General features: G+C 46.9%; 1 protein-coding gene and 1 long non-coding RNA gene across 2 annotated transcripts in view; one reads left to right on the top strand and one right to left on the bottom strand.

Annotated features, from left to right (window-relative positions):
• Positions 1-629: 629 nt before the first annotated feature.
• Positions 630-15,978, top strand: part of LOC140120619 (uncharacterized) — a 17,516-nt gene continuing 2,167 nt past the window's right edge. Inside the window, exons 1-2 of the long non-coding RNA XR_011853908.1 lie at positions 630-706; positions 809-853. This is a non-coding gene — a long non-coding RNA (uncharacterized lncRNA). The remainder of the gene's footprint in view (positions 707-808; positions 854-15,978) is intronic.
• ANKUB1 (ankyrin repeat and ubiquitin domain containing 1) overlaps positions 12,281-15,978 on the bottom strand; it is a 16,670-nt gene continuing 12,972 nt past the window's right edge. Inside the window, exon 6 of the mRNA XM_072139586.1 lies at positions 12,281-12,515. Coding sequence (XP_071995687.1) covers positions 12,437-12,515 — 79 coding nt within the window. The 3' untranslated portion in view covers positions 12,281-12,436. The remainder of the gene's footprint in view (positions 12,516-15,978) is intronic.

The raw sequence follows: 15,978 nt of genomic DNA, 5'->3' as shown, positions 1-15,978 counted from the left end.
TCACTTGACAGATTCAGTAACACTTTGAATTTCTAATTTTCTAGTCTCCATGGTTTGCAAGAGATATCATTCCTAGTATCTGACCATTCTAGAAAGAAAATTCAAAGTACCCCCTGAAACTGTGTAGCAGCCCTACAGAATGATAATACTGCTAATTTCACCTTGTGTGAGGTGGTGCAAGGTCCTCTTTAATTTTAAGGGTGAATTTGTTGTTTGGCCAAGTACTAAGGTCCATGACATCTGTAGCTCCTCAGATGGACAGTTGTTTTTGCAGTACATCTATGTAGCAGTACTGACGTGAGAGTGTTCCTGGATACAGAATCAGCCAACACTTGACCTCATGCGGTAGTCCATGTTGGGATCAATGTGTTACTGCCCTGGTGACTTTACCCAAGCAGAATTCCTCTCCACAATACAGATTTCTTTACTCCCACAGTTATTCAGGACTTGCTTTACTGGGATTTATTGACACTTTTGTTCTGATAATAATAGGGGCGCTTATATCATTCATCTCTTTGAAGCCAGCCATGTACAGTGCTCTAACATAGATGAATTGCCTGACCCGGTTATGAACCATTGTTGTTATTGCTTATAATTAACGAGAATGAAGTCTTTTTATCTAACATTGAAAGGAGAAGGAGCAGGATGTGTTGATTGGGATCCATCTAACACTAATCTGTAAACCAAACAACTGTTCATGCATGAGGTATTCTTTAGAGATGAGAGATAATTGCACTTACAAGACTTGTCCTTCCTAATGACCAACAATTTAACTCTTTATGTCTGTTTTCATTGTTTTTCTGAGCAGGCAACAGCCAAATTCCACAATTTTCTCAAGTTTGTCAGTAATCAGGTAATTAATCTGTATGACAAGTAATACTTTCTGGGTGGTCCTAGGTCTTGTGATACTTTCCCAGTATGTGAGAGCTACATCCTGTCTATTGTTTATGGATATTATTACGAATTTACAATCCTTGCTGCATTTGTCCATTGCAAATGTATGTAAACACTTGTTTAGGTCATCCTGAATTTCTATGATATGATTGATGGCTTGATTTTTTTAGGTTTAAGGTTTGTTAAGTTTAGAACAAGACATCAGTTCATCAAGTCCAACCTATACCATTTTGCGTTGATCCAGAAGACGGAAGAAACCTTGCAAGACTGATGCCAATTGGCACAAAGCAGGGAAAACCCCCTTCCCAACACCTAATATGGCAGGCTCTCTGGATCAGCAGAAACTAACAAAAAGTTATATTCTTAAACGATTCACTAAGATCGTGCGTCCAATTACCTGCATGTGTCGCTTCCCCGCTCAGGTCCGCCGGAGTTCCCATCTTCTTCCCGATGCATGATGTAAGTGCGTGTCTTGCAACACAATTTTGAAAGTAAAATTCTGAGGTTTGTCCGAATCAGTCGGATTGTCCGATGGCCGCACCCCCGATTTGTGTCACATGAAGGCCGAGTGCGACAAAAACCCCAGGGCAAATCAGAAATATTTGGGAAACTCCACAGAAAAGCGTCCGACAGACCCTTAGTAAATGTGCCCCATTATCTGGAAGCACAGGAACTCAGCTGTAATCCTTTGCTTAGTGGTCTGTGTGATTTTTTGTTGACCAGTCATAGCTCAGCTCACATTTGTCCAGCAGCTTTTAATTCTTAAAGCATAGCCGTTATTTGAGATAGTTTCAAATATTCTGCAGGGGAAAGTTTTTTCTAATACACTATATTAAGAAATTATGCTTAGTTTGTAAAGAAACAGGGTGCGATGTCCCCCCCCCCCCCCATAGAGCTCCGCATTCCAATCTGTATAGTGTAAGTCTATGAATGATGACAGTAAGCCTACATCTAATGTTCCTTGGTTTACACAGCTCAGAGCAGTAAGGATTTTAGCTTAATGTTTGAAAATACTGCTAATAGCATACTACCGACTAGGAGAGCATAGAAAGGGTTAACACTCACTGCTCAGAGTTGTGTAAACAGAGATGAGAGGAGAGAAATTCCTGTCTTCTGGTAGACAGTAAGCTCTTGACAACAGAGAAGTAAAGCCCTAAGGGGTTCACAATAGAAGTCTATGGCTACCAATCACGGTGCGGTGACAACCCACCAAGTCAAGCAGCTGTGATATGTCCTTCATTTGGGCAGATTTTCGGTGCAGCCAGGATCTGGTCTGGGGGAGCACATGGCCATCTGAACTTCTAGAAGTTCACCTGCTGCATAGGAGCAGGAATGTCCAGAGCTGGCCCACTCCTCCATCAGTGTGCCCCCCTTCATGTCCCTCTATGCCCTCTTGTCTTCTATCCCAGTTTTCTGACATAGAAGCCCAGATAAATCTCCCTGATTGAGCCAACTACTACATGGAAGTGCAACATCCCCCACCGGGGCCTAGCCCTTGAGGTGAGGCCTGGAGACAGCCGGGGCCCGCGGTACCGGAGTGGCTGGCGGTTGCGGCCTAAGCACGCTATTGTCACGGTGCTTGGTACGGGGGAACCGGAGGGCTGTCCTACAGCCTGGCAGGTCTCCAGCAGGGTGGTGTTGGCAAGAAAAGATGAGGGAGAGGCTGCTATAGCGGATCTCCCTGGGGCAACCCCTTAATGTCCCGAGTGTGAGTCTCTGGGTGATGGACAGGGTGCCGGTGATGAAGGCAGCCGTATGAGCAGGGACCAGACGGAGACAGAAGTTGAAGAAAACAACTTACAGTTCTTTATTTGAACCGCAGGAACCGCAGCAAACGTGCCTTTAACAGGTGGAGTACTGGAGAGGTATTTGGAGGGAGCCACAGGATGTAGATCACCAGCCTGGATGTAGGAGCAGGCTGGGAGGCAGCTGTGTCCTTAGAGGATGCTTCAGCTCGGTCCTGGATCTCTTCAGGTATCACCCTTGAAGGTAGGGTGATACCCCTTTCCTCACTACACTAACTCTAGTCTTATTGCTCCACTTCAGGCAGGGGCTAGGCTCTTCCTACACTGGTCTGGTGTGCTAGAGTCTCTGAGCTGCTGCTCAGCTAACTGCTCTCTGCTTGTGTCCTACAGACCCAGAGGGCCTGACTAGGACCGGTCTCTCTCCTGAGAGAGATTTCTCTCTAAGAACCCAGAACATTCCTGGCCAGGGGGTTTTATTACCTCCCTTTGGTCAGGTGGTGGCTGCTCCTCCAATTACCTCTCAGTGCACAAAGACAGGATGTAACACAGACATTGGTTGACATAATTACATCACAGATTAACATCTGCCTTGCCAGGCAGGATTAACCACTGCAATTTCCCCTTGATCCTATAAGGACCATGTAGTGTAATGTGGTGTTACCTACAGGTGGGACGTATTCGCAAGCACTACCTCGCCATTGCATCGGCGAGGGTGTTGCATACCCCGGGGGCAATTGAAAGAGCCGCCCTCGGCTCGACTACCGATGGTTTGGGCACAGAGGGGGCTAAGGGCACTTCTGGAAAGTGCAGGCTATGTGAGGTGTAGGGACAAACCGCCCATGGTCCTGGAGACAGGCACCTGGGTTGGTGTCGGACTAAGACAAAAATATATGTAGCTGTATGACAGTTGGTCGCTGACGCCATTAAACCGAACTGTACAGTAGGAAAGGTGTGGTGTCATGTCCTGTAATCCACTCCTTGCACCAAGGCCTGTATATTTGTTTAATCAACGCTTCTTCCCTGGCGGCAATTATATGGTGTCTATCTGCATTGCATGAGCATATGCGACACGAGTACCTCCTGACTGACAACCTTACCCATGTATGAGTGGCATCCAGGTGCTAACTGTGTAACACCCCCGGTCCCCTAAAGACCCGCAGTTTACGGACTACCCCCATGTGCAAACCTCAGTTTGAGGGATCAGGTAGCGGTCAGTGTTTTACACATAAAAAGACGGTCCGACACAGCCACACTACAACCTGAAAAGCCTATGAAAGGGTTAATGCATACTACTGGCAGATCTTCTGACAGTGTGCAAACAGGTTAAGATCACATTGGCTTAGGAGCCCAATGGGTACACATCTTGAACGTTACAAACGTTACAGAGGTGGATAGGCTACTCAGGGTAGCACGGTAGTAAATGTCTCTTTTCCTGCAAAGAAAAGGCATAAAAAGTGCATGCAGAATGTCCGTACCTAAAAAGGAAGGCATTAAGTGCAAAATAATAGTCAATAGCAATAGCAACTTTTCCCTGGAGTATCTGGCAACAGTCTCACAGAAGGTCTCTACTGACAAAGTCCATCTTCTGGGTACAGCCCTTGAGGTGGGGAAAAGTGCAATGAAGAAGCAAAGGGTCTCCTCTATTTGGAGAGGGACAGAGTCCTTTGATGAAATCTCTGCTGTGGCAGAGGAAGGGTGCTATCATAGCACATGACAGTGCATAATCTCTTGACTGAGATAAATAAGGGTAAGAGTCTCAGGACAGTTTCTGGCTCTATAGGGATATGGAGATAAATATACACAATATGTACAAAGTACCTGGAGAGGGCTACAGCCCTTCAGGGATTAGTCAGTATCGCTGGGTTCAGCAAAGACAGGATCCAGCTCCTGCAGGGAATCCTGTGCATCCTCAGCGGGAGTAGGTGCCGGCTGGGGACACCCGGTGGCAGTAATGGGTACTGCAGGTGCAGCAACATCCTCCGGACCTTCAGGGGGAGGAGCGCTGTCGCCCGGGGTGTCGGCTGTTCCAGCCGGGGGCTCAACTGAGCCAGGGACCACGGAGGGGTCCAGGAAGAAATAAACAGAGTCCAGCGGCCGCGCTGCGGCTCCTTCCAGCTCCGGTTCTTCCGGGGCCGGGTCATCACCCCATTGGTAACCGGCAAGGGGAGATGCGGGCCTAGATGGAACCTCCGGACAAGGTTCACTAGCCGGGATGTCTTCTCCCACAGAAGAGCCGCGGGACCTGGCAATGCTCCCGGCAGGGGAGCCGGTGGGGGTGGCGCCCTGTATCATGCCCGGCCCATGGATGGCAATGGGACCCGTACTCACAATTACTGTGGATGGGGCATTCACGTGAGTCACCGCCCGGGGACTTGCAGCCGAGGAGGAAGAGGTGTTCGGAGATTCCGGCCACTCGTCGTCCTCATACCAGTCGTCCTGCGGGAAGTAACGGTCCTCATCGGAGTCGGGGATCCGGATCACACCAGCCGCCCAGGGTCCTCGAGGTCCTTCCTGCAGGGAGAACTCGATACACTCTCCCGGCTTCAGGTTGTGCAGGCTCTCTGGCAGATCAGGCCTCTTGACAGACCGGCAGGGTATAAATACTTCCCGTCCGGTGTAGTCCTGGGTGGCGAAGCCATAGCCCTTCTGCTTGTCGAAGAACCGGACCATGCCGGTGGTGCGATTCTTCTCGACCCAAGCTCCAGCTGTAGATCGGCCGGCCATATATCGCTGGGCCTCCTTCTCTCGGCGTCGCTGGTCCGAGACAGCGTCTCGGAGTCGCCGGCGGGCGGCCTCACCTCGGCCTTGAGGCTGCGGAGGTTTCGGTGCTGGGGCTCGTGGCTCCGGTTCAGGCTCGGATCTCCTTGGACGACAGGTAGGTGCCGGAACAGGAGCAGGAACCACCGGAGGATCAGGAACCACCACATCGGGGTTAGCAGGCCGCGCAGCCGGAGTAGTAGGCCTCGGAGCAGGTGGAGCGGCAACACTAGGCCCAGGCGTTGGCTCAGCAGGAGTCGGGGCCTCCCCACGTGGCGCCTCCACGTGGACCCGCGGTACCGGGATGGTAGCCGGGATAGGGACGAGGAACCGCCCGGGTGGGATTTGGTACTGCGTCACCGTTTGGTAACATGTCCTGGTGACGAAGGCCCGAGTCAATCCTCGGTGCAGCCGATGTCCAGCGGAGGGTCTTCGGACGGGCTGCGCAGAGACCACCACCATAGTCTCTAGGACCTCGTAAAACTCCGGACGCTCCACAGGAGGGAAAGGCGGAGGACCCCACATGGCGTTGTCCTCGCTGTCCAAAGTCCACTCCAGTTCTGGCGCTTCTCTGAGGCAGGGCAGGAAGTCCGCCTCGAGCCAGTGGGAGGAGTCCAAGTCCTTCCCGCCAAGAGCTGTGGCGGGCTCTAATTTTTCCTGCGCCACAGGAGGCGGGGTTCGCGCCCTTCGCGCGTGGGTGGAGCTTGATGCGTCATCTGGGTTTCCCGCCAGTGAAGGTTTTGGCGGGCTTGAATTATTTGCTGCGCCACAGTTCCTGAGGTAAAAATCTTCAGGCGCGGCAGCGCCGGATGTAGCAGAGCTGGTACAGTTCTTGCCAGGATTAACCTCTGGAGTGCGGGAGCGGCGCTCGACCGCACGTGGCAGCAGTATAACACAGTTCATTCCAGAAACGCACAAGTCCTTAGGCCTAAACCCGGATGGCAGCAGGGTTAGGCAGCACAGTCTTTTTCCAGTAAAGGAAAGTCTTTAATGCCGTAATAAGGCACAGAAGTCTATATCCTGTTCGTGACGCCACTTGCAACATCCCCCACCGGGGCCTAGCCCTTGAGGTGAGGCCTGGAGACAGCCGGGGCCCGCGGTACCGGAGTGGCTGGCGGTTGCGGCCTAAGCACGCTATTGTCACGGTGCTTGGTACGGGGGAACCGGAGGGCTGTCCTACAGCCTGGCAGGTCTCCAGCAGGGTGGTGTTGGCAAGAAAAGATGAGGGAGAGGCTGCTATAGCGGATCTCCCTGGGGCAACCCCTTAATGTCCCGAGTGTGAGTCTCTGGGTGATGGACAGGGTGCCGGTGATGAAGGCAGCCGTATGAGCAGGGACCAGACGGAGACAGAAGTTGAAGAAAACAACTTACAGTTCTTTATTTGAACCGCAGGAACCGCAGCAAACGTGCCTTTAACAGGTGGAGTACTGGAGAGGTATTTGGAGGGAGCCACAGGATGTAGATCACCAGCCTGGATGTAGGAGCAGGCTGGGAGGCAGCTGTGTCCTTAGAGGATGCTTCAGCTCGGTCCTGGATCTCTTCAGGTATCACCCTTGAAGGTAGGGTGATACCCCTTTCCTCACTACACTAACTCTAGTCTTATTGCTCCACTTCAGGCAGGGGCTAGGCTCTTCCTACACTGGTCTGGTGTGCTAGAGTCTCTGAGCTGCTGCTCAGCTAACTGCTCTCTGCTTGTGTCCTACAGACCCAGAGGGCCTGACTAGGACCGGTCTCTCTCCTGAGAGAGATTTCTCTCTAAGAACCCAGAACATTCCTGGCCAGGGGGTTTTATTACCTCCCTTTGGTCAGGTGGTGGCTGCTCCTCCAATTACCTCTCAGTGCACAAAGACAGGATGTAACACAGACATTGGTTGACATAATTACATCACAGATTAACATCTGCCTTGCCAGGCAGGATTAACCACTGCAATTTCCCCTTGATCCTATAAGGATCATGTAGTGTAATGTGGTGTTACCTACAGGTGGGACGTATTCGCAAGCACTACCTCGCCATTGCATCGGCGAGGGTGTTGCAGAAGGGAAGGAGGAAAGAGAGTATCTGCCATGATTTGTTTACTGTGAGAGCATCCAAACTAAGACCTGATGCTGTCAGGACACAATGGGAAAGAATATTGAGCCCTAACTTGATGACCACCATAAATGACAGCTGTGTACTGGGCGTTGTTCCCTACACTCAAACTAAAGGGTAGAGAAGAACAACATTTGTGAGCATGCCCAGTCAATATAAGGATTAAACATGAAGCTCAAAATCACTAACCAAGAGAGTATCCAAGTCCATGCCAAAAGTCATAACTAGAAGAATCAGAAATGCTCAAATCTGAAGCCCAAGGAGTAGTTGGAAAAAGCCTAGGTCAATACAGAAGACAGTAAAGCAGCATTCACACTCACAGAGAGGAATCAAGCAAGGAAATGGATGGGCACCGGAGCAAGGTCTTGGAGATATTTTATTTAGCCAGTAATCAGCCGAATATAGGTTATACTGTAGAGTAGGACTCCAGGTTTTAATCCCTGCCTGCCTCACAGCCTTGTACTGCCAGGAGAAGACATGACACTTGTGGAATTGGACCGTGGAGTAATATGTGCTTGGACATTGTGACTTAAAAAAGACTAGACCTTGAGGGATAGTGCATTATATTTTGGGTTGGAGAAAACCAAAACAATGTATAGAACACTATCGAAACATAAGGCAAGGTTCTGATTCTGATTACAGCTTATTGCAAGATCAGTGGGGGATTTAAATATGGACCTCTACTGTTCACCCGTATAAAGTGCTCATTGCTTTCTATCTGCACAGTCGTACTTCCAACCTCATACTGGGAACTCTAAACCAGCTCAAATGAATGGGCCACAATAAGTAGAAAGTAATACAGTACTTCTTTGCCAGGGCACTAGTATGGGTCAAACTGCCCAGTGGGTCATGGCATAACATAGCCATGTGATCTTTCGGTGGTAAACTCATATACTTCAGATTTATGTCAGCCACTTACTCATTTACCTCATTTAGGCCTCTTGAAATATGAAAAGCTTTCTCATATATCCATACTAATAGAATACTTGTTGAGCCAATGGGTTTGTACAATCTCCATCTAACATGTATGGGCACCTAAACTCATTATGGGGAATAGATCATATTACAAAGTACCTAAAATGTATGATAAAAGTCACTATTTTTGCTAAATGGTCATTTTAGTACTTGCAACTTTTGTCACTTTTCTGAAATGTTGGCATGTCAGGGCAGAGCTTAGCTGGTAGGAGCTGGCACTGGTTTTAGTTTCCGCGGGAGGAGATTAGGTGCCTCTTCGCTCCGGCACAGGGGAGTTCAATATTGGTTCAGGCAGATCTTACTTTTCGCAATAAACTTGTGAAAGACATAATTGTCTTCTGTGTCTCTGTGTGTGACTTTGCAGCGGTCCATGTGCATCTTATACAGAATATCCTTAGTATTCAAATTCTCCATGAAAGCCTTTTGCCTGTCATTAAGAGAGACCAGGAATATTTACCCAGACTGTGGTCAGTGATCAGGAGGATCAGCCAGGACACAGTTATTTTTAGCAGTAATATTCTGTCTGCTTTTTAGGCTTCACTGATAAAATATTGCATGAAACTTGATTCAATATGTCATAATTTTATACAGAATACCACATTGTAAAAAGGACATGTACAGAATCAGGTACCTTCAGGGTTGCCTTCTAATTACTGATAGATTTTAGCTGGTGTCATGACATTCCATGGCTTTTTGCACCTCTTCATGTGTTCAGTACTTTTTTTTACGTGTCATTTCCGATTATTACCCAGAGTAATCTATGTACATCTATGGTTTGATATATTTGCCATTGTGGATTGGATGGGTTGTTACAGACTTCTGGTAAAAATCTCATGTCAACAACACCTATAAATAAATAATACCATTTTTTTTTATTTTAGATGCACTGGGCAATAATTATTGTCGAGCTGCAGTGTTTTCGCTGGTTTCTTATTTTCCAGAATTTATGTTAAAGTATCCTTAAAGGGGCTGACCACTTATTATGCCCAAGGGCTTTGAGGCAGGAAAAAAATAAATAATATTGTTACTTACCTTCCTAAGGAATTCTCCAGCGGTGTCCCACTCCTCCTGGGCAATCTGCCAGCCTCTTCTTATCCTTGCTGTCCGTCCGGGCGGGTTCTTAGACAGGAGGAACATATAACATTCTTCCCATTCTGGGCACGCCCCCACGGAATTGCCCCTCCTGTGCTGTGATTGTTCGCAGATGTAGTAGAGCACAGTGACTTCGGAGGCCTGTCATGTACGCATGGTGTCCGCTGATCCTGCCCAGTCATGGAAGCAGGTAGAAGAAACTAGAGGCACCAGTGTCCTCAAAAAGAAGACAGTGAGTGCCTTTACCAATTTAAAATAGGACTGCATTACTTAATAATAGTTTTTAATGAATTGGAGAGAATTTTATCATAATGGTGGCCATCCCCTTTAAAGTGTGTACAGTGAAAATAGTAGTGTGATTTCGTCTTAGTTTACATAATCAGAATTTTATACAGTTTTAGAGGCCAAAACTAGGAGTAGATTTACATGTGTTCTTTCTCCACACCTGGATTTTGCTTTAGAAATAACCTGATTGTGGCAAAGCAGTCTCACTGTGGTTTGACAATTTGTTACCTCTCTGAGAAACAATAGATTATAGAAGAGGGAAGAGCGGATGATATACTGAATATTCAGGTGCACATAGTCCAGCCTGGCACTGGGTTTTATGTATTCTCAGAGAAATTGGTGCAGGTGCTACATTGTATAACACTCGATCCAAGCTTTTCTATTGAGATGTTAATACACTTAAGTGCAAGTTGCTTAAAAGAGTGTCCGCTCAATTCTGTAATCCATTAGCGCCCTCTAGAGGACCAGGACTAAAGTACATGAACAAAATGCATTAGAACAGCCAGCAGTGTTATGTTTAACCACTCTTAATAATGATTTAAAAAAATTGCATTATGGGGTGTACACTTTATATCAAATACAAATGTATAAATTTGTATAAGTAGCATAAAAAATTAAAAAAAAAGGTCTTCTTTCCATTTATTGCTGTGTATATAAAGCTCTCCTGGGTTTGGATTGAAAAGTATTTTTCCAATACAGTGTAAAGGAATCCTTACTGAATGCTGAATTCCACCCCATAGTTCATACGTATTTGTCATCTTTCTTAAAAAATAACTATTAAGTTTAACCAAGGAATGGGGAGAAGTAAGGAGACGGCTGAAGGTAAAGGATATAGAAAGCTGGAATTTTATAAAATGGTGCAGAAATTACAGGCTAAACCCCTTATAAAGCCTTTACCAAATACATGGGACTCATTTGCCAATAAAGTTGAATTTGTATTATTATTGCATAAATAATTTAGCCCCACTCCATTTGAAACATAAGAGAAGTAGGTCCCTACCTGATGCAACACGTATGTTGGTGCAAAGGGTGCAATATCTTATTTACAGCCACTATCGATGCTTGTTTAGGGCAATTTTACACTTTTGAAAAAGATCATGCATATAATTATTCTGGCGCAGGATAAGTAGTGCGAATGATACCTATGTGATTTCTTAAGGCTCTTCTACAGTCCTCCTACTTATTTTAAATGACAGTAATGATGTCACTATGTGGGGATGATATATAACCTCTGCTAACTCCAGTCAGTTCTAGTTATACTGGTCTTTTGTTTTCGGTATTACTACTTACTCTGATGTCATTATTGCTGTGTACTCTGACCATTGCTTGTTATTGACTATCCTTTACCTCACAATTCTGTACCTCGCCACCATCTTGGTTTTGACACAATTTTCTTGACTACGTTTGTCCCTATTTTCCTGTCTTTGTCATCTGCTCTGCGCAGTAAGGGTGCAAGCACAGGAAAGTATGGGGGACATATATACAGCCGCAATTGTATGGCCGCCTATAGGTCCCCTATAGTTGTCTATGGCGCCTGGACTTGGTACATGTGCACACTGTATCACACCATGGCTGCAATAAAGGTAGAACCTGCTCTATCTTTTGTGCCACTATTATCAATGGGGAGGGGCGAGCAGCACTCGCTTCTCCTCCTCTCCAACGCGCAAAACATGTGCCAGCCCAGCCATAGCCATAATTCGTGTACATACGTCCTAAGGACTGTTGTACAAGTAGGCAGGGACAGAGGTTGTGACTAACATAAGGCTTACACCTTTTCACCCATGTCATGAGACAGATCTTATGCGTTGGAATGTGTATTATGCAGCATTCTAACCAGTTAAATATATATTAAATGTGAAGAAAGAGCAGCATCTCCAGAAATTATAGACTTGGGTGCACAGGGCCCGAACACGGTCCCTACAATATACATTTCATATATTATATATACACAGTCAGTCAATGTGCAGTGTAGTGGTGAGGTGGTAGAGGTAGAAGTTAAGGTGACGCATAAAAGAAGTCTTGCAGATCGCTGTCCAACATAAATCTCTCCCACTAAGGCTACATTCACACTAACATATGGAGGACGTATATACAGCCAACGTATATACGGCCGATATACGTCCTCCATAGACGGCAATGGGCGCACGGCGCTCTACGGGAGCGGTATGGTGCAGCACACGTGCGGCACTGTACCTCTCCGTTCCCGGGAAAAAGATAGGACCTGCCCTATCTTTACTCGTAGTATGGCACCATGCGCATTACTTCCTATGGAGAGGGGCGGGGGTGAGCTGCGCTCACCTCCTCCTCCTCTCCCCGTGCACTGCCGTTGCCCGCCCGTACCGTACTGTAGCGGGCAACGGCAGTGCACGGGGAGAGGAGGAGGAGGTGAGCGCAGCTCACCCCCGCCCCTCTCCATAGGAAGTAATAGCCTAATATAGCCTAAGACATATTTTTTCATAAGGACAACCACATTATATTATATGTATCCCACATAGAAATAAACACATCAGAAATGTAATGTACAGCCATATAGATGAGCATGCTCCTCTGTATAAGACATAACAGCATTGATAACCTCTGTGCAGGATCCCGCTGATCCTCACAAGTCGTGCACTGATTTTCTGGCTAGGCGCCGGGCCATGTCTAGCTGTTGCAGCCAAGGTTTTTCTTTAAACTCACTGTAAAACAATATAATGTTATGACGTGAATATTTTTGAGGAAGAGAATACAGGGCTGGTGTGGCATAAAGCCACATCATTATTTTGTTTTCTTTCAAGATATTTCTCACTGTCACCATAATTGAACAAGTAGAAAATAGTCCCTAAAATAAACATCTTCATGTGCATATAATTGTGGTTCCCTCAATAAACATTTATGGAACTGTCTCCTTCTTAAAGGGGTATTTCTATACCAGTTTTTCATGGCCGAGATGAGAATAGCCATCTCTGCCGGAGGAGGTTAGGATTATAAATTAGTCCATCTTGTTCCATAAAGCCCATAGAAGTAAAATATAAAAGCCTTGCAGTATGTAGTGCTGTACTCCTTCCATAGCTCCCATTCACTTCTGTGGTTGTCACAGAATAAGAAATCCTGCTCAGCTATTTTAAAATCCAATCCTTTAGGCAGTGGCGTAACAACAGCCGTAGCAGCCGTAGCAGTTGCTACGGGGCCCGTGCTGGTAGGGGGCCCGGGATGGACGTGAACCCAAAATTTAGTGTTTTCCCCTGCCTGTGAACAGCACAGCATTAACGCCTGCTGTGCTAAACATAGAGCCGCCCAAGAGTGTCGGTCGCCCGCCCCCCGACAGTCGGCAACACATGCTCTCCGCCGGCACGTGCCTCTGCCCGCCTGCCGGCATATCCTGCCCTTCGCCTCCACATTCTCCTACTCAAACGCCCGCCTCCACAATCCCATGCCCGCCCCCACTATGTCTTCCCGTCCGCCCGCCTCCACGATCCCCTGCCCGCCTCCACGATCCCCTGCCCGCCTTCACGAACCCCTGCCCGCCTCCACGATCCCCTGCCCGCCCACCGGCATGTCCCACGGCCCGCCGGCACACCCACCTACCTGCCTGTCGGCGCGTAGGTGTGTGCGTGTATATATGTATGTGTGTGTATGTGTGTGTATATATGTATGTGTGTGTGTGTGTGTGTATATATGTGTGTGTATATATGTATGTGTGTATATATATGTATGTGTGTATATGTATGTGTGCGTATGTGTGTGTATATGTGTGTGTGTATATGTATGTATGTGTGTGTGTCTGTGTGTGTGTATATATGTATGTGTGTGTGTGTATATATGTATGTGTGTGTGTGTATATATATGTGTATGTGTGTATATGTATGTATGTGTGTGTGTGTGTGTTTATATGTATGTGTGTGCGGGTGTATATGTGTGTGTGTATGTGTATGTATGTGTGTGTGTGTGTATATTCTGTATGAGTGTTTATGGTGTGTATGTATATATGTGTATATATGCTGTATTTATACGCAGTATATGCATAGATGCTGTATATACTGTATGTGTATATATGCTGTATGTATACACAGTAAGGGGGGGTATTTATCAGGACTTTTGCACCCTAATGCACCAATCCACCACCTTCACGTCAGTGGGGTGTGGAGGGGCGTGTCCGGGCGGCAGAGAGTGGGCCGGCGCGGGGCGTTCCTGTCCCGGCGCCTGTGCACCTTCTGCTGCTGGCAAACTTTTATATGTGAAAATTTGCTGGCTGCATTTATTTCTATGCCAGGCCGTGCCTGACGTAGAGATAGACACTCCCCAGCATCCCGCCGGATACATCAAGAGGCCAAAGGCACTTGATGCATGCGGCTGTGCCGGGGCAGGGACTGGCGTATGTTAAATAACCGTGTGTATATACTATATATATATATATTTATGATGTATATATAATATATATGTATGCATATAACGTGTATGCACTACACATTATGGGGGTCATTTATTAAGGGCCCGATTCGCGTTTTCCCGACGTGTTACCCGAATATTTCCGTTTTGCGCCGCTTGTACTTAAATTGCCCCGGGATTTTGGCGCACGCGATCGGATTGTGGCGCATCGGCGCTGGCATGCGCGCGACGGAAATCGGGGGGCGTGGCCGAACGAAAACCCGACGTATTCGGAAAAACCGCCGCATTTAAAAACCGAAAATGTGTCGCATAAGGACCGCTTACCTTCACCTGGTCCAGCTCGGTGCATTCCGGCGCGATGAGTTTACTTTCAGCGCAGCAGCGCCACCTGGTGGACGGCGGAAGAACTACCTTATTAAATCCCGGCCGGACCCGAATCCAGAGCGGAGAAGCCGCCGCTGGAACGCGAATGGACCGGGTAAGTAAATTTGCCCCTATGTGTGCAAATTGCATTTGTATACATGTAAGTGCATAAATGTGTGCGTATATAAGTATACAAGTATATAAAAGTGAGTGAATGAATTTAGAACTTTATCTGTGTGTATATAATATAAATGTGTGTACATGAGTGCGTATGTTCAATCGCATAAACGTGTCTGTACCAATATGTATATTTTTTTTAATGGGGAAGGGGGCCCCATGCAGAAATCTGCTATGGGCCCCAAGCTCTCCTAGTTACGCCCCTGCCTTTAGGGGCCTTGAACAGGAACATGGGTAACCCGGGGGAGCACACAGCTGGAGGGAGGAAGGGCGAGCGCTCCTTACCCCTCTACTATCCATAGAAGGCCGAGGGGCAGTGCCGCACACGTACAGTATGGCATAAGCAAAAATATCTCTTTGGACTCCAAGGACTAAAAGAGTTCTTAAAAGGAGTTGGCCACTTTACCTCACATTTTTAAGATGGAGTGTCATGTGATCTCTAAGGCCCCTTCCACACTTGCGTTTTTCATGCGCAATTTCTGCACGTGCTTTTGACATGCAGAACTTGCATTGCACTCTGACCCATTGTAATCAATGGGCTTTTTCAGACTTGCATTATTTTTCATGCATGCACGCGCATGTTTTTAAACGCGCGTTTAAATCTCGGCATGCTCTACTTAAGTCACGCGCGTGAAAAATGCACCATACAAGTTTATGGAGATGCATCAAAATGCATTGCACTCTGAGACACATGTAAGTGCAATGCAAGTGCAATGCGTTTTTCATGCATCAATTACCATAGAAAAGATAGAGCTTAGTCCTGAGTCCATTTCATGCGCATTTTCTGCGCGTGAAAAACGCATTGAAATTGCTTTGAAATTACATTGAAAATGTGTGTGGAAAACTGAGACACTGAACAAACTCTGACTGAAAACTGATTTCACTCGGATGAAAAATCTCAGTTTTTCACTGACCAAACCCTGATCGCACCCTGGTCAAACTCTGACGTGATCTGCAACGCGAGTGTGGAAGGGGCCTAACTGGCAATTGTTCATGGACAGATAGAGATCACATGACCCTCCATCTGCAGCCATTTTTTGGACAGGAATGTCTGGCTGACAGGAAGTATCACTTTGCACATCAAGAAAGCGGAGCAGAAATATTAATAGATGTATATTGGTTAATTACCTAATATCCTGCCGCCCACAAATGACGTAAAGTGGCTAACACCTTTAAATACTATTTTGTTAGGAACAGTTGGGGTGTGCTATGAAATGACATACTATTACAGAA

Source organism: Engystomops pustulosus, chromosome 3, assembly GCF_040894005.1.
Source record: "Engystomops pustulosus chromosome 3, aEngPut4.maternal, whole genome shotgun sequence".
NCBI classification, from domain to species: domain Eukaryota; kingdom Metazoa; phylum Chordata; class Amphibia; order Anura; family Leptodactylidae; genus Engystomops; species Engystomops pustulosus.
This window is presented reverse-complemented; position numbering and strand designations above follow the sequence as displayed.